General features: G+C 38.8%; 1 protein-coding gene across 1 annotated transcript in view; it reads left to right on the plus strand.

The window, feature by feature from the left end:
• Positions 1 to 24849, plus strand: part of MEI4 (meiotic double-stranded break formation protein 4) — a 211432-nt gene that overhangs the window by 15389 nt on the left and 171194 nt on the right. Inside the window, exon 2 of the mRNA XM_047859427.1 lies at positions 13167 to 13412. Coding sequence (XP_047715383.1) covers positions 13181 to 13412 — 232 coding nt within the window. The 5' untranslated portion in view covers positions 13167 to 13180. The remainder of the gene's footprint in view (positions 1 to 13166; positions 13413 to 24849) is intronic.

The raw sequence follows: 24849 nt of genomic DNA on the forward strand, positions 1-24849 counted from the left end.
ACTATGGGCTGAAGTGGTTAGGGAAGGCTTTCTGGAAGAAGTGGACTTTCGCTTATGCCTTAAGTGACATATAAGCTTTTTGCCAAAACACATTGTATCCTTTAGTGTTCAGATTCTGATAAGAATTTTATGAATGGCACCCTAATTCTAGCCTTGTTTATCTTTAAAGGGCTTTGGGACCCTTTTTTATTTTTTATTTTTATTTTTTAATTTTTTATTTAAAAAAAATTTTTAACGTTTATTTATTTTTGAGACAGAGCATGAACAGGGGAGGGGCAGAGAGAGAGGGAGACACAGAATGTGAAACAGGCTCCAGGCTCTGAGCTGTCAGCAAAGAGCCCGACGCGGGGCTTGAACTCACGGACCGTGAGATCATGACCTGAGCCGAAGTCAGACGCTTAACCAAATGAGCCACCCAGGCACCCCCTTTTGGGACCCTTTTAAAAAACAGTTCTAATATGTGTATATGGCTAACTCTTGAACAATGTGGGAAGTGGGGGCCCTGATCTTGCTACACAGTTGAAAATTTGAGTATAACTTTTGACTCTCCCAAAACTTAATTACAAATAGCCTACAATTGACTAGAAGCCTTACTGATAACATAGTCGATTAACACATATTTTGTATGTTATATGTATTATATACTGTATTCTTAAAATGTTACTTTTTAGTATTTTTTTATTAATTTTTTAAGCTTATTTATTTTGAGAGAGAGTGAGCACGAGTGGGGGAGGGGGAGAGAAAGGGAGAGAGGGAGAATCTCAGGCAGGCTCCCTGCAGGCCAGTGTGCAGAGCCCAATGCAGGAACTCACATGAGATCATGCTTACCCAACCTCCCAGGCACTCTGAGTATGAGATTTTTAATAAATGTTCAATTTCTTTAACAGAGGGCTACTGAGAATTCTTTGTCTTCTTTTGTCAGTATATTTCACTGTAAATTCTCTAATTTATTAACATAGATTGTTCATAATTTTGCATGAGTTTTTAAAAAAATGTTAATTCTGAGGTTCCACTGGGTGGCTCAGTCAGGTAAGCTCCTGACTCTTGATTTGGGCTCAGGTCATGATCTTACAGTTGTGGGATTGAGCCCTACTGCACTGGGCTCTGCACTGGCAGCACAGAGCCTGCTCGGGGTTCTCTCTCTGCCCCTTCCCCACTCACGCTCTTTCTCTGAAAAATAAATAAACATTTGAAAAAAATAAAAATTTTAATTCCAATGTACTTAACATATGTGTTCTATTCCTTTCAGGTGTACAATATAGGGGTTCAACAATTCCACATATTGCTCAGTGCTCATCAGGATAAGTGTACTGTTAATCCACTTCACCTATTTGCCCGTCTCACCTCCATTCTGGGAACTATTTATTCTCTGTGTTTAAGAATCTGTTTTTTTGGTTTCTCTCTCTTTCTCTGTCTCTTTTTCCTTCATTAGTTTGTTTTGACTCTTCAATTCCACATATCAGTGAAATAGTATGGTGTTTGTCTTTCTCTGACTGGCTTATTTCACTTAGCATTGTATTCTCTACATCCATCCATGTTGTTACAAATCACAAGAATTCGTTCCTTTTTGTACACACACACACAAACACACACACACACACACACGCACACACACACACACATATATATATACATACACACACACATATATATATATAAATACACACACACACACACATATATATATACATATATATATTTGTATGTATGTATATACACATACCACATCTTCTTTATCCATTGATCTGTCAATGGACACTTGGGCTGCTTCCATAATTTGTCTATTGTGAAGAATGCTACAGTAAACATAAGGTTGCATATATCCTTTTGAATTACTGTTTTCATATTCTTTGAGTAAAGACCCAGTAGGGTAATTTTATTTTTAATGTTTTGAGGAACTACCATACTGCTTTCCACCATGGCTGCACCAGTTTGTATTACCACCAACAGTACATGAGGGTTCCTTTTTCTCCACATCCTGGCCAACACTTGTTTCTTGTGTTTTTGATTTTAGGCATTCTGATAGGTCTGAGGTGATATCTCATTTTGGTTTTGATTTGCATTTCCTTGATGATGGAAAATGTTAAGAATTTTTTCATGTGTCTGTTGGCCATCTATTTCCTTTGGAGAAATGTCTGTTCACATCTTTTGCCCATTTGTAAATTGGATTATTTGTTTTTGGGGTTTTCAGTTGTACACATTTTTTAATATATTTTAGATACAAATCCTTTATTAGATACGTCATTTGCAGATATCTTCCCACATTCAGTAGGTTGTCTTTTAGTTTTTTTTATGTTTCATTTGCTTTGCAGAAGCTTTTTATTTTGATGTAGTGCCAGTAATTTATTTTTGCTTTTGTTTCCCTTGCCCCAGAAGACATACCTAGAAAGATGCTGTTACGGCCAATCTCTGAGAAATTATTGCCTGTGCTCTGTTCTAGGATTTTTATGTTGCACGTGTCACAGTTAGGTGTATCACCATTTTGAATTTATTTTTGTATGGTGTAAGAAAGTAGTCCAGTTTCATTCTATTGTATGTAGTTTCCCAAAACCATATTTATTGAAGAGACTGTCTTTTTCCCATTGCATATGCTTGCCTCCTTTGTCAAAGATTATTTGACCATCTAATTATGGGCTTGTTTCTGGGCTTTCTGTCCTTTTCCAGTGACCTATGGGTCTATTTTTGTGCTAATGCCATACTGTTTTGAATACTATAGCTTTGCAATAAACTTGAAGCCTGGAATTATGATGCCTCCAGCTTCGCTTTTCTTTTTCAAGATTTCTTTGGTTATTTGGGGTCTTTTTGTAGTTCCATACAAATTTTCAGACTGTCCTAGTTTTGTAAAAAATGTTGTTGGTATTTTAATAGAGATTGCATTAAATCTGTAGATTGCTTTGGATAGTATTGACATTTAAAAAGTATTTGTTCTTCCAATCCATGAGCGTGGAATGTCTATTTGTTTGTATCATCTTCAATTTCTTTCATCAGTGTTAGAGTAGAGGCTTTTCACCTCTTTGGTTAAGTTTATTGCTAGGTGTTTTATTATTTTTGGTAATTTTGCATTCATTTTTTAATCGCAAGAGGATATACAGGAAATTCTTTCTGTTATTCCTGATCTTGGTATGATGGTGCTATTTCTCTTTTTTTCTTGATAAGTCCTAGACATTTATTAATTTTTAAAAAAATTTTTTTAATGTTTATTTATTTTTGAGACAGAGAGAGACAGAGCATGAACGGGGGAGGGTCAGAGAGAGAGGGAGACACAGAATCTGAAACAGGCTCCAGGCTCTGAGCAGTCAGCACAGAGCCTGACGTGGGGCTCGAACTCACAGACCATGAGATCGTGACCTGAGCCGAAGTCGGACACCTAACCGACTGAGCCACCCAGGTGCCACTAGACATTTATTAATTTTATTAATCTTTTTTAAAAATTAACTTTGCCTGTTAATTTTCTTGATTGCAATTTCCTACTTAATTGCATTCTGGTTATATCTTTATGACATCCTTCCTTTCACTTCCTCTGGTTTTTTTTGTTATTATTTTTCTAATTTTCTAATGTAGAAATGTAGGTCATTGAATTTAAACCTTTCTTCTTTTATAACATAGATACTTGAAGCTATTATTTTTTTACAAGCTGTTTTAGTTTCCTTTCTTAAAGTTTAATAAGTTGTGTTTTCATTACTCTTCAGTTTTAAATATACTCTAATTCTGTTTATAATTTTTTCTTTGTCCCTTATTTTATTTAGAAATGTGTGGTTTGTTTTCCAAATATTTGAGAGATTTTTCTACACATTTATAATTGTTTTTCTTTTCTTAGAGAACATGTTTTCTAAGATTTCAATCTTTTGATATTTAATGAGAATTGCTTTGTCTCAGCATATGATCTGCTTTGTTGAATATCCCATGTGAACTTTTATAAGCATCAATTGGTTCAGGATGGTTGGTAGTATTTTTCAAATCTTTTATATCATCATCGTTACTCTTCAGGATTTAGTTGTTCTATCAATTGCTGAAAGAAGTGTGTTGAAATCTTCACATACGATTGTGCATTTGTCACTCTCCCTCACGTTCTTTCAGTTCTTCTTCATGTATTTGGAAGTTCGATTGTTGCCATTATGTGCATACACATTTAGGATTGTTCATCTTCCTGATTAATGACCTTTTTAAAATCATAGGAAATGTTTCTCTAATCTCTGGTAATATTTTCTTGTCATGAAGTTTCTTTTGTCTGATATAGAGGCAGTCCATATTTCTTACGTTTGCTATTTGTATTTTCAATCCATCCTTGTCTGAAAAAAGTTAATTACCTTAGCCTACATATTTGTACTTTAGCCCTTCAGACACAGATCAAATAACTTAGGTAGAGCATCTAGGTAGAAGTTTTCTTTTGAGATAAATTGCCAAATATATATGTAAGTTAGTGAATATTCTTTATTTTCTCTATTTCAGTAAAATTGGTAAGGGGATAAAATTCAACTCTGACTATTTTCTTGTAGTAATTGAAAGGACAAATAGATTTAGGCATTGAAAGCCTGACGAGTTAAAGATCTGAATTTCTTTTATAGCATGAGCTACTTTGAGAAATTCCTATGGCTTAAACAAAGAACTTTAATTGATTACCCTGGAGTAAAACTGAACACTGATGTAGCTAAGGCTGGTTACTGATACAGCTAAGGCTAGTAACCAAATGAGTATCCCATTTATAAGATGAAATATATTGATATTATTTTCAATGAAAGACCTCTTTCGTGGTTAAAAAATAGCATGTTAAAAAGGTTCTAGAAATTCTTTTTTTAATTTTTTTTAAATCTTTATTTATTTTTGAGAGAGAGAGACAGAGCACAAGCGGGGGAGGGACAGAGAAAGAGGGAGACACAGAATCAAAAGCAGGCTCCAGGCTCCGAGCTGTCAGCACAGAGCCCAACGCAGGGCTCGAACCCGTGAACTGCAAGTTGGGTGCTTGCAAGTAAGCCGAAGTTGGACCCTTAACCAATGAGCCACTCAGGTGCCCCTAGAAATTCTTAATACAAATGGCATTACTTAAAAAAGAAAAAATAGACATCCATGCAGTGGTGTTCTGCCTATATTTTCCATGGACACCAAAGTTCAAGCCTGGCCATGGTGTCATTGTGAGGCCGTTTCTTGGCTATCATGAATTTGGGTTGGTAATCTCGGGTTGGTCAGATCTAAATTTTAAGGAGGACAGCAAGTTCTGATGGGTAGAAGAAACGGAGTTTGGGAAGTTTGATATAGCTGCCTGGGAAAAGTAGACAAAAGTTAGGCCACAGGACTGCTGATGCTTTTGACCTTGAATGGTTCCTGTTACATGAGTGGAGATAGGTATTGGTTACAGTGGTGGAAGGAAAGCTGGGGGCCCATTCCTGCTCCAGATGCCATTACCTGGTGCCAGGGACAAGTGCCTTATGCTGTTTTTTGTTGTGCTGATCTTCTGGAATGGCCTGCAGTTTCTTCTGATATTCCTCAGTTGGTTAGGAATTGTTGTAGTGGTACTAAGTGGGGCAACATGAATCCAGTGAACTGACAGGTTCTTGGTAGAGAAGAGCATTGTATTGATACAGGATGCACATTCTGTGTTGTGTCTGATTTCAGAGTCTACAATGCCATAGGACTAGGTTGAGAGTCTGGGCTGGAGCAGGTGGGATGTTGATGAAACAGTTGTAGATGAAAGCTTGAAGACCAGTCTTTAGTGATGGCTTACCTGCAACAAAGGCTTTGTGTGTTTATTGTCTGGAGAATGTTGAGAGGCTGAGTTTAAAGCGACAAAAATTCAGAGGACATCATGTGTGAGAGGATGTCGAGAATCAATGTGCTCAGTATTTGTGAAGCCTTCCCTCTCTTTTAGTAGGTTATTTTAGGCTAATAAAAGTAGAATTCTATTACTTTCTAATGTTTATTTATTTTTGAGAGAGAGAAAGGGACAGAGCACAAGCAGGGGATGGGCAGAGAGAGAGGGAGACATAGAATATGAGGCAGGCCTCCAGGCTCTGAGCTGTCAGCACACAGCCCAATGCAGGACTTGAACTTATGGACTGTGAGATCATACTTGAGCCAATGTCAGATGCTTAACCAACTGAGCCACCTGGGCACCCTTATTAAATGTAAATCTAAGTAGAATGTAGCAGAAGTATTAGATTTATTTGTAAAATGAAGCCTGTGTGGAGCATGAAGCATTGTCAGTTGTCTGAAATTCATGGTGGTCACCTTGGTGACATTTCAGTGAGGGAGAGAGATGAGAATTGAGGCACTTTTTCAGCCTTGAGGAAAGTTCTGTGGAGCTTCTCGCACTTTCTTGGCTTCATGTATTAAGTATGCACAGATGGGAAGTAGAGAAGATACTATGTTATAGCAGTTAGAAAACAAATCTGATTTCCAAAATGGGACTTTTTTGGATAGGGCTGTTTACTTCTTCCAGGAGACTCTGCCTCACCACCTCCTTCCTTAGTCTCCTGTTTTCCCTGCAGCTCAGGCCCTGGCTCCGTGGGTCTCCAGCAACCACCTGTTCCTCTCCGCTGGTATTGGCTGACCCTTTCTCAGTTGCGTCCTCTGGCTCTTTCTTTGGCTTCTGGTTTCATCCTAGAGTCTTCCTCATTTTCTGACACATAACTTTTTCCATTTCTAGAGTATAGCCACATACAGATTCCAAATTTGTGGAGTTTATGGGTTTGAGTTCTGTGGATTATCAGATTTTTTAATATACCTAGTGAGAACAAGAGGTTTGTTTTTGTGATGAGGATTATGTCCATATCCGTGTGTGAAATACCAGTGTAACTAGGAAACACCTGCAGTCCTTCTGAATTATATTTTAAAACATGTGTTAATAGTAGATATCAGGTCCTTTTCCCTTCTGAGAATTTATGCAGTGGAAGATGGTTGAGGATTGTGCTATATATACATGACTTTGCATTTCTGAATCAGTGTACTTTTTGCTGCCTTATAAAATGTGTGTGATGCATTTTTCCCACATGAAATTCTGCAACATCTCTTTCTGGAATCCAGAGAAAATCTTGTCTGTGACAAAAAAAAAAAATCATTGAGGCGTCAAAAGGGAGGGTGGGATTTGCATAAAAAGAAAACAGTGTGAAGAGACTCTGGAGACAATTAAAATCTAGGATTAGTTAACTTTTTCAGCAAGAGGAAAATGCAAGGATCCTTTTATCTTTACTTGCCTCTTGTCCTCAACAGATTCTCTTTGCTGGGAAGGGTTTTAAAGGCCTCCTTAAAAAAGTGGAGAGATTTGAAATCTTGAGTAACTCCTGATTCTTTTATGTAAAATTTCATGTGATGTTAATCTGCTGAGCACTTCACAGTAAGTGTGTGCTGAAACTGTAACAATAATTAGAGAATTTTCAGCTGGATCTAATCCAAAAATCAGATGTCAGACCTTGTCCAAACTTTACTGAAATTAATTATCCAAAAAGTCTTGTGATATCTCACTGTTCTGGCATTGCCATAACTCTGCTCTGTCCCGGACTGATACTTGATAATTGAATATTCCATCATCATAGTACATAGGAACTTCCTTCTGTACTCACTTTGTCCTATCATATTCATCTCAGTGATTTAGGGAATGTTCTTCCATTTCTTGATTTATGAGGAAGGCAAGTATTTATTATAGGGTTCACATGACATTAAATCTGGCTTTTTCCCCTTATAGCTTACCCTCTTATATAAACCTGTGTATGAACTAGATTTTAGCTTTCTTGTATTTTCTTTTTTTATATAATTTTTTTTTAAGTTTATTCATTTTGACAGAGAGAGAGAGAGAGAGAGAGAGAGCATGCAATCATGTGGGAGAGGGGCAGAGAGAGAGAGGGAGAGAGATAAATCCCAAGAAGGCTCTGCCCTGACAGTGCAGAGCCAGATATGGGGCTCAAACTCATGCACTGTGAGATCATGACCTGAGCTGAAGTCAAGAGTTGGGCACTTAACCTACTGAGCCACCCAGGTGCCCCAAACGTTTTTATTTATTTATTTTGAGAGAGAGAGAGAGAGAGAGAGAGAGAGAGAGAGAGAGAGAAAGCACGCATGCACTAGTGGGGGAGGGGCAGAGAGAGAGGGGGAGAGAGAGAGAGAGAGAGAGTGAGAGAGAGAGAGAAATATCCCCAGTAGTCTCTGCACTGTCAAAGCAGAGCTTGATATGGGGCTCCAACTCAAGAACTAGGAGATCGTGATCCAAGCTGAAGTTGAACAGTTAAACGACTGAACCACCCGGGTGCCCCTCTTGTATTTTCTTTACTCAAGGATTATTTTGGTGAAAGTTTAAGGGTATACTGTAGAAACGTGTAAGTTTAGAGGGAATAGATTCACTGGAAGTAGTCAGGAAAGGATGTGTCACAGAGTCAAGAGAAACTGATGTGACCCTTCAGGTTAACTAAAAATTACGCTCCTAATCCATTCTCCCTCTAGTGCCATGCTCCCTAGTATGTGATTAACAAAGACTTTCTTATGAGAGCCAGGGTTAAGAGCTGGTCAAGCAGCCTTTTGTGACTGCCTGACCTATACTGATATATTCATTCATTAATTCACTCACTGACTCATGTACTCATTCAAGTATTTAGTAGCCAGTCTGCATTGGGAGTAAAATGGCTAGTAGCCTGCTGGTTAGTCATATTGAATAAAGTTTTTCTGCCCCACCTCCAAAATCCACGGTGTCCTTTGGATTAGTGGGAGTAACACCAAACACATCTGAATGAAGGGGCATGTATCTACTTGTGGACATGAAAAGGTCTGAAGTCCACAGGCTTGGTGGAATTTGGGGAAAGCTGATGAGGGATGGAAATTTGAGAATTTATGGAACAGAATGTTCATTCCATTGACTGGGTTTCCTCAATTCTGAAGGTACTCTCCTAGTTTAAAATTTCTGAGTAGGTTTAGTGTGCTGCGATTTCATTCTTATCCCACTCCCCTTCTCTCAAGCTGTAGTTGTACTGGTGGTGTATTTTACAGTTGAAGATGTCTCAGAATTGAGGTGAGCTCTACAGGCCGGAGCCTCTCATCACAACCATAAAATGACAGGTTGTAGACTTGAGGCTTCATTTAAAACGCGTCTTCATTTTTCATATAACATGTAATTTGAAAAATATAGGATAGGAAATATATTTGTATGAGTGGACATTTTTCTGTTGTATATAACATGTTTTATAAATATTTATTGTGGAAAACTTGGAAAATGTAGAAAAGTATAAACAAGAAAATGAAATCAGACTTACTCAATTCACAGTCAGTGTTTTGTTTGTTTTGGTGAATAACCCTCATCTATCTCCCTCCCTCTTCCGTTTCTCTTTACCTGTTTTCTTTCCCTCCTCCTCCCCTCCTCCTTCCTATCTCTACATCTATCAGCATATCAATCTCAGTCTATGGATTTCTCCCCCAGTTTCCAGTTTTACTTCACTTACTGTTTTATGTTTACTCTGCAGTTAACAACATGTAGGAAATATTTTCCCATAGTTTTAAATGTTTTAAAAAAACATTTTCAGTTCAATTGTACATTATGTCACAATTTAATGCATTATGTCACTTTATTGTTAAGTGTTCAAGCTGGTGACAGGTTTTGTTTTGTTTTGGTAGTTATAAATAATCCTATAGGATCATCTATGGGCACAAAGTTTTGTATGTAGTCCTGGTCATTTTTTTTTAATATAAAATCTTAGAATTTGTATTGCTGGCCTAAAGGGGGATACGTATTTTGAAGGTGTTTGATACACATTAGGGAAATATTCTGATTGGTTACCTAAATTTAAAATTTCACTTCTTATATAGAAATTATCTGGGGCTCTTTAGTTTATGGAATTTTCATCAGTGATCTTAGGGATGAACAAACTTTAGAATTCAGGATTATAAATAAAATCTTAAAAATATAAAATCTTTAAAAAAAGAATTCAGAATTCTAATTCAAAACAGTTTGACAGTTCAGAGAATTGGTTAGTTGATGCAAAGTTTGATAGCGGAAAATGAGGGCAGGAGAAATAGGGCAGGTAAACATTGCCAGAGTACTGTTTACAGAGTAGCCATTTCTGCATGCATTGCCAGAAGGAGAATACAGGGGTCCTAGGGAATGTGACTAGATTTTTCTGTAGCCCTATGGGGGACCTTGCCATGGTAAGGTCTGTTCCCAATTGTAAAGAAAAAGAAAGCTCATTTTGAACTAATGTTCTATTCTAAAAACACTGTTAAAATTTTGTGTTTTCTGCTGTTAAGAATTCAGAGACACTAAATACCTTCTTGGGGAACATTAAATGTTCGTTTTAATTATTTACGATAATTATTTGAGCATAAATTGAATTTTAAAAAGACTTTCTGAAAGTTACTACTGATCTTTCTTCAATTAAGTATAGAATGTGTTTGGGAAGCTCATCTTTTTTCCCATGAATTTTCAGGGGAAATAGAATTATCTTTACCTTGCAAATGGCACTCTGAGAATAGGAATGCTCTTCTTAGATAAAAACAGCACGTGTTTATAAACACACACACACACTCCAAAATACGAGGAAGCAGTTTAAAAAGCTTCTGTCTAGGTTCTGTCCAGCTGTAGGTTGTAATTTTGTGTTTTTTTAGTGGAATTTATATGATAGAAGGCTGTACCAACATATCTATTAGCAATTGTTTCTCTTCATTTGTTGTACAATTCTAATTAATGTTCAGACAAGTGACCCTGGGATAGTTTTAATCCAGAAGGACTTTATAATTTGATCCTTTTATGTTGTTGACTGATATTCAGCATGGTTTGAAGACTATTAACAAATCACATATGATGACTTAAAAATCAGAGCATTTAATTAATTTGCTTGCTTAAATCAATTAATTAAATATCTTTGCAAGACAACAGGGAGTTTGCTGTGTTTTCTGCTATCCAGAGAACTTTGTTGTCTTGTGCTAATAAACAGGTTTTTTTTTTTTCTTTTCAGGTTTTAGCCTGGATTCCCACCATTCACAAGTGAATATCAGATCCTTTTCTAACCAAAATACATTAAGTTACTTATTATTTTCATTATTGTTATTTTTATTTTTTGTCAGGACTGTTACATCTGATAGTAGGTTTACTTCTTTTTTTTTTTAACGTTTATTTATTTTGAGAGAGAGCATGTGAGAGAGCAGGGGAGGTGCAGAGAGAGAGAATCCCAAGCAGGCTCCATGCTATCAGTGCAGAGCCTGATGTTGGGCTCGAACCCACAAACCTTGAGATCATGACCTCAGCCAAAACCGAGAGGCAGAGGCTTAACCGACTGAGCCACCCAGGTGCCCAGTAGGCTTATTTCTTTGGGGAGGGTCATCCATGCTGTGTGCTCTCGGCACACAGGTGTTTCCTGAAGCACTGAGAGGTGCTGTTCACCATTGCTGACACAGCAGATGAGGGATGAACCAGCCAAGTGAAATGGTTGCTGTGAAAGCTAAAATACGCGGAGCTATAATTCTAATTAGTTTGTCTATGTTAACAGTATCTAGTCCTGGGTGTATTATACAGCTATGAAAGTCTAAAAGTATAGCAGGCATACCTTCTTTTGGAAATCTATTCTTCATAATTTTTTTCTAATTATAATCTGACATATGTTCATTGGTGAAAATTAGGAAAATTCAGAGAAGTATCTTCAAGAAAATAAAAATCAGTCACTCTATAGTAGAGATAAATCCTATTTACATTTTTCGTATTTCCCATTTTTTATATAATTGGGATCCTACTACATATATATATAATTTTATGCCCTCACTGTTTTTACAGTCAGCATATCATTAGTACTTTCTCATGCTAATAAAGAATATCTCTGAAAACCCTATTTGGATAGATAGTATTCATATGAATGGTCGTATCATTATTAACTATTTGGTTGTTAGCCCCAGTTTTCAATTATAAATTATTCTGTTATGAGCATATCATACATACTTTTCTGTGTTGCTCTTAATTATAATAAAACAGCATTATGCTTCCTCTTAGATTGTGTATTTTCAGTGTAAACTATAGAATATCAGATAGGTACACAGTTTTGTGGGTGGTAATAAATCTGAAAGGATTTGATATGGTGGTATATGAATCGTTTTTTGAAGGATGCACAGCAGGACCTTGGCAGCTGTGAGAGTCATAGTGTCACAACTGGGGAAAATTCCAGAGCAGAGATGTGAATGGGAACGAGCTGAGACTGTGTGCATCTGTTTGTATGAATATGATTTAACCACAGTGGAAGGATAGGCTTGAGAAATGGAAGACAATAAAGTGTGAGATGTGGAGTAAAGAATTTGAACTTGTTAGTAGAATAGATGTGGCAACCAAAGTCCTAAATTTTCTGGACCATTGTGCTATTCATTACCAATTTTTATGCAGCACATTTTATGTGCCAAGCTCCCCCTTGTGGAGGTCCACAAGGGGTTTATACTTCGGTATCGGTTGTCGTATTCATCCAGTGAAGGCAGTGTGTGTCCTCACAGATACATTCCTATAGTTAGACTGTGATGTAGTACTACTACTTTGGAAAAGTACGCTCATGGTGGCAGTTGGAAATCTTTGGAGGCACAGAATCAGAGCAGAGCCACAATTTAAACGATGTACATATTTTAAAGATTGTTCTCAGTATCATTGGAGGGGCCTGGTTAAAGGCAGCAATGTAGTACTAAGTAGTTAATGGTTCAATCGGGAAGCAGGGACTGTGAGACTTAGCAGAATGAGTTGGAACAGAAGGGCTTACGTTTAAAGAAATGGTTTAATTTAGTGGTTCTGATTACAGAGTAGACCCTTCAAAATGTAAGAGCCTCAGTGCCTATCCCAGCTTTGGTAGATCTGAATTTTGGGGAGCTGGGACCAAATATATGTAAATGTATGTATTTAAAAACCTCCCTTAGAGATTCTGAAGTGTGCCTCTGGTTAGAAAACACTAAATGAATTAATGTGTGTTTTTTTCCACCCCAAGAACTTGTCAGATTGTCTGAACCTGTGGTTTTGAATTTTAATACACTTAGTATTCATGTATGTGCATTTTACTTTTGCATATTTTGCGTACTCTTTTCAGTTCCTGAGAAATTTTTTTCTGTTACTTGGTGTCAAGTTGTATTACAAACTTACTAATTAGTGGTACTCTGCAAAATCAATTTTGAGCAAATGAAAGGCACTCCAAAAGTTAAAAGGAATTTCTGTAACTTTTTTCCTTACTAACTCATAGGGACAAAAGCCAGGATGGATGATCAAGCATGGTATTTGAGAACTTCAAAGCTGGCTCTGGCTGTGGCCATTATCCGCTCAAAACCAGCAGACAAAAGCAGCAGAGAATACACAGAGCACCTTGCGAAGGTGGTGTCTGAGCAGGAGTCAACATGGAGATCAAAAGTCGAAGCCTTGGAAACTGAAGTTCTGCAATTACGTCAAAAACTTCTTCTGAGCAGGATGTGTTCAGGATTGCTTGAGACTGGTGAGTGTATGAAATTGTCTTCTGGTAATATATCATTCTGGTTTTTTTAATTGTCTATTTTTAATTTAGTATAATTTTTAAAAAAATTGAGTATAGGGGTGCCAGGGTGGCTCAGTCGGTTGAGTGTCTGACTCTTGATTTCTGCTCGGGTCATGATCCCCGGGTCGTGGGATCGAGCCCTGCCTTGGGCTACCGGGCTGAGCATGGAGCCTGCTTGAGATTGTTTCTTTCTCTCCCTCTGCCCTTCTTCCCCTCACTCTCTTTCTTTCTTTAAAAAAAAAAATTTAAATAAATAAATAAATAAATAAATAAATAAATAAATAAATAAATTGAGTATAGTTGGCACACAATGTTACATTAGTTTCAGATGTACAGTTCAGTGATTCCATAGCTCTATATGTTATGCTGTGCTCACCATAAGTATAGCCATCATCTCTCCTGTATATTGCTATTACAATATTATCAACTCTATTCCTTATGCTGTGTCTTTTATTTCTGTGACTTAATGCATATCAGAGGCCAGTGTCTCCCTCCCTTTTCACTCATTTTACCTAGTCGCAACTATCAGTTTGTTGTCAAGTGTCTGATTCTGCTTTTTGTTTGTTTATTCTTTTTTTTTAAGATTCTATTGATGAGAGGAATCAGATGGTAAATACTTTCTCAGTCTGACTTATTTCACTTATATAATACCCTGGGGGGGTGGTATAATGACCTAGGATATACCTTCTAGGGTAGTATCATACCTCAGATGACATGATCTCATCCTTTTTATGGCTGTATAATATTTCTCTCTCTCTCCTCTCTCTCTCTCTTTCTGTGTGTGTGTGTGTATAACATTTTCCTTACACATTTGTCTATTGATGTACACTTAGGTTGCTTCCATTTCATGGTTATTGTAAATAATGCTGCAATAAACATAGGGGTTATATGTAAGTGATGAATCACTAAATTCCACACCTGAAATCAATTTTACCATAACCATATATATATATATATATATAAAAATATATATAAATATATATATATTAGAATTTAGATAAAAAAATATATATATATTAGAATTTAGATAAAAACTTGAAAAAAACCATAGAGGTACATATATCTTTTCTTGCTAAGTTTTCATTTTCTCCAGGTAAATATCCAACAGTGGAACTACTAAATCATATAATATTTCTATTTTTAATTTTTAAAAAAAAATTTTTTTTTCAATGTTTATTTATTTTTGGGACAGAGAGAGACAGAGCATGAACGGGGGAGGGGTAGAGAGAGAGGGAGACACAGAATCGGAAACAGGCTCCAGGCTCTGAGCCATCAGCCCAGAGCCCGACGCAGGGCTCGAACTCACGGACCGCGAGATCGTGACCTGGCTGAAGTCGGACGCTTAACCGACTGCACCACCCAGGCGCCCCTATTTTTAATTTTTTGAGGAAACCCCATACCATTTTCTACAGTGGTTATACCAATTCTGTTTTATTTAATCTTCACAATTATTTAGAAATTGGTTAGTTTTCTAAAACTAGACTTCTTCTTGCCCTATAAAGATGTTTTTATTTGTAGTTGTTCATTAAAAGTTTATTGTTACTTCCTAATGAATGGGGCTACATTAGACATTGGGGTGGAGTTGGAGAATGAAAGTAATGTAGATTGAAGGCAGTAATGTTTTAAGTTTACTGGATAAAAAAATTTTAAAATCTCATTACTCAACCTTATCATTTTGCTATGTATGTTATGTTACACTTATATTAAATAATTCATCCAGCAGTCATATATCAAGGACCAGCAATGGACCAGTATGCAGTGAGTGGTGAGGACCCAAAAAAAACCACTTAAGGTGCTGTCCTACCATTGAGTACCTACAATTCTTGCAGGAAAATGGACCTTTAAATAATTTACTCAGTATGATAAATACTTTAATAAAGATATTGACAAAGCACAGAGGAGGAAGCCATTCATTCTGCCTGGTTTTTGGAAAGACTTCTCAGGTCTGGCCCTCAAGGATCTATCTACTAGTCAGTGGTCACAGAATGTGCAGCAACAGGCAGGAACATAATCAAAGGCAGGATACTTACCTTTTTAGGATACTTGCAGCATTACATTTCAGAAGTGGCCAGAACACCATGTAGGAGAAAGGAAGAGAGGTGAATTGGCCCAGGTTCAGAAGGGCCTTGAATGTCAACCCAAGGACTGTTTTATTTTATTCCCTATAGTAAGTTGACTGTGCGATTTATGGTCTCCCTACCACCCTTGTGAGAGTTGAAAGCAGGGAACTCTTAATAAATTACACTGGGACAACAGGCAGAAACCAGGACTCACTTGAGCAAGCTGGAACCTGTGGTTACTCCATTCATCAGGAGCCATACAACTTTTTTCATGCACAGAATTGACCCTTGTATTGGGACTGGGAAACAATTCTGGTGATTTTTAAAGAATGTAAACCAGATCATGTGACTCCCTTGCTGAAAACTTCTCCCTGGCTTCCAATCATGCTTCACATTAGATTCAGACTTACAATCATGGCCTGTGATGCTGTGGGTGATTTCACCTCTATTTACCTCTCCCACCTTGTCCCATACAACCTTATGCCCCATACATTAGGCCCTAGTTACCATGGGCTTCCTTCCAGCCTTGGACCTTTGTTATTTTGTCTCTTTGACTCTCTTTGTGACTGGCTTCTTCCCTTCCTGGAGGTCTTACTCTAAATAACACCTCCTGGGGGTGCCAAGTTGGCTCAGTTGGTTAAGCGTCCAAATTCATCTCAGGTCATGATCTCAGGTTCATGAGTTTGAGCCCCATGTCAGGCTCTGTGCTGACAGCTTTGGATTCTGTGTCTCCCTCTCTCTCTGCCCCTCTCCCACTCATGCTCTGTCTCTCTCTCTCTCTCTCTGTCTGTCTCGCTCAAAAATAAGCATTAAAAAAATTTTAAAAAATCGAAATGACACCTCCTCAATGATCACTCTATACACATAGCATTCCCCACTAGTTTTTTTTTGTTTTTTTTTTGTTTTTTTTTACCCAAACATCCCCTGTGGACTATTTGTTTGTTTACCTAGTTGGTGCCTTATCTCCTGAACTAAAGTTTAAGTTCAATGAGGAGTGGGTCTTTGATTTGCTGAGCACCCTCTACTAAATACCCACCCCAAAGCCTGATACACAGTAGGTGCTCAATAAATATTTGTCACATGGCCATGGAGCAAAGAAGGTGTTTCTGGTCATAGCAATGATTCGAGGGAAGGATACCAGTTTTAAACATTTTACCAAAACCCATATGAAGAATGATGAATTGAAATCGATCCATGATAGAACTGAAAGGAGGTGAGACATTTAGGAACGATTTCAGAGTAGACACTTCAGATATTTGTAAATGATGTCAGAGAGTGATTAGGGACATGGAGGCATTTGGGATAGTGAGGTCTCCAATCCCCGTTTATTGAATTTATTGCAATGCTTTGAATCTTGAAAGTGAACACAGAAATAAGTTTATAGGATAAAATGTGGAGTTAAGGTTTGTCTGAGTATAGGCTAGTTCCTGAATATATAGGGATTATGTAGAAGGAAGGTGGAAGGATGGTTCTTAGAGTCAAAGGGGATGATGAACAGGCTGGAAATACAGACATAGACTTAGGATCCACTGACATTTAAGTAATGGTTGAAGTCTCAGCCAAGGATGAGACTTGCAGGGAGGACGGAGCTGGGAGGTTGGGGGCATTGTGGGTCCCAACATTCCAGGGGTGGGCATGGGAAAACGAGCCATGAAAAGAATATGACTGTCCCATTAGGAATGTCACCTAATGACTACACATTAGCAGGTGTATTACACATATGATTGCTGTGGGGAATAGGGTACTCACTAACTTTACTTTTGGGTATTATCAGGAAAATCTGCTAACCTAATACACAGATGTTACTAAAATCTCATTATTATGTGAGTGAAAATAGTGTTATAGAATTTATAGCCACATTTTAGTCTCTCTAGAGTCTTTCTAGGTAATGGGCTCTTTGTACTCAATGAATGCAAACACAATCAATATTCTTAATTATTTTATGTGCAGTTATATGATTAATAGAATGGCACACAAACATTTCCAGTAATCTTAAACAGACTCTTAAGAACATCTGTGATATCAAAACTGTTGTTTACCATCAAGGGTCTGTTTATACCGCTGCTCTAGTGGTGTGCATGATTTGTTTGGAACATGAGTATGCCTGACAGTGAGAACCTAGGTGAGAACTTGTTCTCACACCGAAAACTTTCACTTACAATGCCTGTGAGAGAAATCTTCAACTACCTTACAATTAAAATCAGTTTTACTCGCAGCAGGAGCTATAGGTAAAGCGTTTCCACACAGATGTTTGGAAGTAACTTGTCTCTCCATCTGTTAGCTTAAACTTGAAAAATGAAGAATAAATAGATGGATTCAGATAAATAGAGTCGCTATTAAAGGGGAAGGAACAAAACCTAACAAAGGGGGGTATTAGGTTGATAGGAAAATAAAAAAGGAACACAGCTGTTATTTAAAGATACATAATTTGAGGGGCACCTGGGTGGCTCAGTCGGTTAAATGTCCGACTTCGGCTCAGGTCATGATCTCACAGTTCTTGAGTTGGAGCCCCGCGTCAGGCTCTGTGCTGACAGCTTGGAGCCTGGAGCCTGCTTCGGATTCTGTGTCTCCATCTCTCTCTGCCCCTCCCCTGCTCATGCTCTGTCTCTCTCTCTGTCAAAAATAAATAAACATTAAAAAAGATAAAGACATATAATTTGAAAGACTGATGTAACTTACTCTAAGAAAACTCCATACCTGAGATTCAAAACTATATTATAGATATATTTATAATTTTTTAACATTTTTATTTATTTTTGAAAGCATGAACTGGGGAGGGGCAGAGAGAGAGAGAGAGAGAGAGAGAGAGAGAGAGAGAGAGACAAGATCTGAAGCAGGCCCCCCGTGCTGACAGCAGAAAGCACAAAGAGGGGATTGAACTCATAAACCATTAGATCATAACCTGAGCTGAAGTCGGACGCTGAACCCACTGAGCCACTCAGGCACTCCTAGATATATTTAGATTATCAAATATTGTTGATTGGGATTTTCAGGATTGCTTTACATATGCAACTGTTCTCAAGTGTTTAGAGACAGCAGGCCCTCAATAAATGTTGAATGGGATGCTTCTTGACAGATTGACAGAGGCTGGGGAACTTAATTTATAGCATCAACTATCCATTGAAACAACTGAGCAACCCAGAATTCAATAAAGCAGAGCTGAAATGGCAAAGTAAACAAATAAGAAAGTATGATATAGTTTATCCAGCATTTTGGGAGCTCAGCTATGTCTTTATTCTGATTTATTTTCCCACAGCTTCTTAGAGAGAGATATACTTCTTTATTATATTTATTAAACATAATAATACACAGACTGTACACAGAAGGGATAAATAGAACTTGTTCTTAGAATTCTGCTACATTGTAATTTTACTTAAATGCTCCTTAGTAGTGGGAGGAAGGAAGGGAGGAAGGATCAAAGAAGCACAGATAATCCATTGACACATTTCCCAAAATCATTTTGGGTGATGTGTGGCAGGTGCAGTTAGTTGTCTACTCAATATTTAGCTTTCTGCTTCCTTCCTAAAGCACTCCAATTTTGTTCTGAAGAGATGTGCTTATTCCCAGTGGGTTAATCCATGAAGGGCTTAGATTTGTTTTGTCAATATTGTTCTAAGGTTGGGCAGGGGCCAGTGAAAGGTAAAAAGCAATCTTCTGAGCTTTTGATAAAGATTTGCCTCTTTGTATGAATAGACTGAGGCTCATGAAAGAGAGCAATTAATTTTTTTTTTTTTTTTTATGTCAGCCACTTGTTTCCTGTATGCGGCACTGCCAATTGAAGATACGGAGCCTGGATCTGTGGTAGCCAGTTTGCAACTGTGAGGCAATATTGAGAAATTAATGCCAGCACATTGAGGATAGTGAAATAGTTGGGTGAAAAGAACCTGGGTCCTTCCTGACATTGCTAAGCAATTAAAGCAACGCTAGGATTACTTTATTAGGAATGTTTAAAAAGACAAACAAGGGTTTAATCCATTGTGTCCATGTGTTTCCTTCCTTGTATCTGAGCACATCCTAATTTGTAGAGTGGAGAAGGGGTGGAGGTCATGAATAAATTAGACCAGCGCTACTTTTTCTTTAGCCGAGAGTCTTCTTGATCTATAGGGGAGGAAATCAGTGAGAAAAACTATGTTCTTTGTTCTACAACAGCTTCCTGTTAAAGATGGCTTCATAAGGTTGGCAAGAATTTCATGTGTCTGAGTAGGTAAGTGAGGGAGACCCAGAGCATAGAGACTGGCCACTAACAGGCATTAGTGGGTGTTCTTAATTGTTGACTAGGGATTGAAGAGGACATAGTAGCAGTTGCAGGGCCTTATTAGTGGGATAAATGGCATTGAACTTCAATGAGCAGATTTAGGATTAAAACTTGAGTGTGTATATGTGTGCATGAAGGTGGGACAAGCAAGGGGAATCTGGGCAGTTGCAATTATACAGTAATTTGGCATTCATGGGAGGGAAGTAGATGAAGTGTCAGGTATATGCTTTTTCCCCTATAATTAAAATTTTTTTTAATGTTTATTTATTTTCGAGAGACAGAGACAGAACATGAGCCGGGGAAAGGCAGAGAGAGAGGGAGACACAGAATCCAAAACAGGATCCAGGCTCTGAGCTGTCAGCACAGAGCCCAACTCGGGGCTTGAACCCATGGACCGCAAGATCTTGACCTGAACTGAAGTCAGTCACTTAACCAACTGAACCAGCCAGGAGAGAGACAGAGAGAGATAGAGCATGGGCACGGGAGGGGCAGAGAGAGGAGGAGACACAGAATCTGAAGCAGGCTCCAGGCTCTGGGCTATCAGCACAGAGCCTGATGCGGGGCTCAAACCCATGAACTGTGAGATATGACCTGAGCCGAAGTCGGATGCTCAACCAACCCAGCCACCAAAGCGCCCCACTCCCCCCTACAATTTTGTCTTCATAGATGAGAGATAGGCCCTGGATGAGCAGATGGCTATAGTGAAAAGAAAGTGAGAGGGGCGCCTGGGTGGCGCAGTCGGTTAAGCGTCTGACTTCAGCCAGGTCACGATCTCGCGGTCCGGGAGTTCAAGCCCCGCGTCGGGCTCTGGGCTGATGGCTCGGAGCCTGGAGCCTGTTTCTGATTCTGTGTCTCCCTCTCTCTCTGCCCCTCCCCCGTTCATGCTCTGTCTCTCTCTGTCCCAAAAATAAATAAACATTGAAAAAAAAAATTTAAAACAAAACAAAAAAAAAAACAAAAAAAGAAAGTGAGAGACAATGAAACCAGATTAGTTCATTGATTTCCATGTTTATTTAGTAAGTGTTCACTGAATGCAGAGCTCATATCTAGAGTGTTTGGGGATGGGTGGTGGTGGTGTGCTCAGCAGCACTATTATTTTCAGTTGGACTTAGCTTTTCTAAGTTTGGGGTCCTGGGAAACAACTGACTGACTAGATGGCTTTAGAAGCTTCCCTTCCCTCTAGCTGACAATGCTTAAGTTTTCCCACCCCCTGGTCTGTTGTCCCCTTTACTGCTTTATACTCTGAGGATCCAATCCTCAGTACTCCCATTACCTGCCCCAGATCCTACTTCTCATGTTGTATGAGCCTGGATTCAGGAAAAGGCTTTTAGCTACATCGGTGTTGATGAGGGGTCAGGAAGGGGCTGGACATCGTAGTGACCTGTGTGCACTTTGCCAGACCCAGCACGGAGCTTGTCTTTGTCTCCTGATTGCTGCTACTTTTCTGGTCCCGGCTTACTCAGCCTCTGTCCCATGCCACCCTGTCCCAAACCACATACTGAGGAGACATCAGAAATAACTGACATCCAGTCATGGTTTTGGAGCTCAGTGTTTATATGTTGGGGCATTCACTGTTTTACGGATGCTGAAAGAGCATGGAAAATGAATGCATAAGTATTTCTCATCTTAGTTTTTACATAGGCTTTTATGATATAAATTATCAAATATAATGGAAATTTTCTTAAAATTGCAATTTATTTGAAACATACATGCATAATGTACATGAGTGTTAGAAAATGTGCCTCTAATTTAATATGGATTCTAATGAGAGCCTTCAAAATAAAGTACATTTATAATTACACATCAGAGATGCTTCACTCATTACATAAAAATTGAATTAATCTTCTGATATTAGAGACCATCAACATACAGAGAAATTAAGGTTAAAAAAAGCTCAGAATATAGTAAATGGCTTTAGTAGTGACAAGGCAATCCTTTAGACATGTAAACATCTCAGTTATCACAAGAGCTGGCTCCCATAGGAATGGGGGTGGAGAGAGGAATGGGGGTGGAGAGAGAGGGGGTGGAGAGAGCGAGCAGGAGTACCAGGGAGGGCCTGGGCCTGAAAGAAACAAGGAGCTCCGGAGGCTGGGCTCAGGTGGGGGCAGTGTTCCAGGTGGACATCATCAGCCCTGCTCTTCCTCGTATGAGGCTCTGAATCTCACTGTGTGTCACAACCATCTTCTTTGTCTGAGCTGCATTCCAGGGAGGTATCGTGAATGTCCAGGTAATCCCCTAATTAGGGCGACTCTACTTTGTATCTCTGGATTCTTTCTACTTCTCTCCAGTCCAGTGCCACGACCTTGGTCCTGTCTGATTTATCCCAGTTAGACTCCGTGTTTAGAGTTGAAGCCTTGACCTTGGTCCTGCCTGATTTATCCCAGTTAGACTCCATGTTTAGAGTCATAGCCTTGCCACTTTCAAAGCTAGATTGCAGCCCAGACTCAAGTCTTCTCATTTACTTCAGGTTAAATCTACAGCTCTTAAAATAGGCTGCAAGTTTCTCCACTATTTGGCGCTTGCTTTCTTCTCTAGCCCAACCTGTCATCACTATGTCCTCGACATTCTGCACTGAAACGCGCAAAATTTCTTTCACTTTACTCGAATCCACCTTGTTCTCTTTCAGTTCTAGGCTTTTACACGTGTTGTTTCTCTCTGTAGGATATGTTCTTCCAATCCTTTTTGTCTGGTTGTGAGCTATTCTTTTTTTCTGATGTAGTTTTAATATCCTTTCTGCCTTTGCTGACTGCCTCCTTAGACTAGATTAGATTCTCCTGCTGGGGGACTATACTATTCTGTACTTTTCACAGCATTTGTGAGCCAAATTGTAATTGTTTAAGCAGCCTGTCTTCCCTGTAGGACCTAAAGCCCATGCTTGCAGGAGAGTGCTTTTTCTCATCACTGCTGTATTTGTAGGGTTAGCACAATGCCTGGCATGAGGTAGTGGGCGGCTGGGTGGGGGAACTTGGGGATATTTGTTGAATGAATAAGTTTAGACATGGTTTATGTGAGTGTTATTACCTGGAACAAAGGGGCCTGGCTGATTTGTCATTTCTGGGTATCTACAAAACCACTATAGTGCTGGAGGAGGATCAGGAGAGCAATACCAAAGCATCCTAGGGAAGGAGATACTCACTAAGGTAGGGTGAGTGTCGGGGCTCCTACCTTTGAGGGAGCCATGTGTGCATAGATAGTTTGACCAGAACTGGAGAAATGGAGAGTGAGAATTCTGTCTTCTCATCTATGGAACAAAAGCTAAAACTGTTCAAAATACCTTTGAACTCCAGGATCTTTTTCAGTGTAATTTTTTTGAATAGTTTAACCTGTGGTAAACTTTAATCTGGCCTTTATATTTAGGATTATGTTTATTTTTTGCAGGTTTTGTCTGTGTTTTTAAATGCCCTGCTGTTTCTCTGAATTTGATTTTGTAGATTCTGTTAGAAATCTAAAGGTATCATTGAGGATTCTGAATTTAATATTTTGACCCTAGACATCTTGAAATTTATTTTTTACAATAAATTCATTGTGGAGTAGAATCCAGTTAGATGACCACGGACTGTAGTTTAGACTGGGAAAATTAATGGAGTAATAGCAGTTTCATTATCAAAGCAAGACGGAAACTGGGTAAATAGGGTAAATGGGAGAAGGCTTGAGATTCTACAGTTCTGATAATCTCTCAGGTGATGTTGATAGTGCTGGTCTGAGGACTAGAGTTTGAGTAGCAAAGGACTGTGGACTGTTTTGGGGTGGAGTTTGTTTGTGAAGGGAAGGAGAAGAGGTAGGTTGGTAGCTGGAGAGGGGGCAAAGTAGAGAGAAAGTTTTTTATTGTTAACATAGAAAAGACATCAGCACGCTGGTACCTTGGTAGGAAGGAATTAGTAGAGAGGGGACAGTGGAAGATTTGGTAGGAAGAGGACAGTAAAGGAATCACAAGGGCTTGGGACCCGAATCCCAGAAGAAATATGGAGCACAAGTGTTGGGCCTGGCCCTGGACCTCAAGAAGGGGCCAACATTTCTTCTTCTGAGACTCTTTTGAAGGTAGGAGTAGGTGCCCCTTGATTCGTGTTTTTGCTGAGTTCATTCATGGCAGCTGTCATGTAAAGTTCATTTTTGTTCCCTTCTCCTCCTCCAGCGTCCCTTAGTCTCAAATCTGTCCCACTGTTCCGTTGTTGCTGTTTCAAACTGCTTTTGGATTTTCACTCTCGTATTTCTTTGCCTGCTGCTTCAACTCTTGTCTCAGCCATCTCCACCTGGTGCCTCGGTTGTAGAAAATTAAATGAGGAAAGCAGAATTAAGTAACTTGCCAAAGGTCAAACAGATAGTAAATGGAGTGGAATTCTTGTAAAATTCTGGAACAGTGCTTTTCTAGTACTTTGAGGTGTTTTCTTAAACTGGTGGTTCTCAAAGTGTGGCCCCCGGCCAGCTGCATCAGTATCAGGTGAGACCTTGTTAAAAATGCAGATTCTCAATCCCACCCTTTGCTTACCGTCCGTAATCAGAAACTCTGGGGGGTAGAGCCCAGCGACCTGTGGCTTAACAGACCCTCCAACTGATTCTGATGAAAACCGAAGTTTGAGAACCCCTGGTTTAAATAAATTAAAGTGAAATATATGTTCAGGGAACATAATAAGACCTCTCCAGAAAATGGGTCAGTAGAAACCTATTCATCCCCTGTTTAAAACATGTAAGTGATAAATCCAGAGGGATTTGTAGGCTAGCCTCTGAAAGATGTCTTAATACCAATAGATAATATTTGGCCCTGGTCACCCAAGAATTGAGAAAGTGTTCACTGAGAGCCTGAAGGAGCTCTGACAGATAGTAGAAATTAGAGAAAATGAACAGACAAAAACTAGTAACCTTGACATCATTCTAACAACTGTGTTTCATACTGTTCCATACTGTTCAGTGAAATATGTGTATAAATATAATAGGAATCCAAGGAATGTATACTGTTGATTTTTGATGTAGGAGAACTTCTCTCTTCCTTCTTTATCCCCTTTCCCTTCTTTCCCTCCCTCCATCCTTACTTCCCTCATCCCATCCTCATAAGTGCTGGTATGTGCTATCATAGACGATTCTGGAT

Source organism: Prionailurus viverrinus, chromosome B2 (assembly GCF_022837055.1).
Source record: "Prionailurus viverrinus isolate Anna chromosome B2, UM_Priviv_1.0, whole genome shotgun sequence".
In the NCBI taxonomy this organism is placed as follows: Eukaryota; Metazoa; Chordata; class Mammalia; order Carnivora; family Felidae; genus Prionailurus; species Prionailurus viverrinus.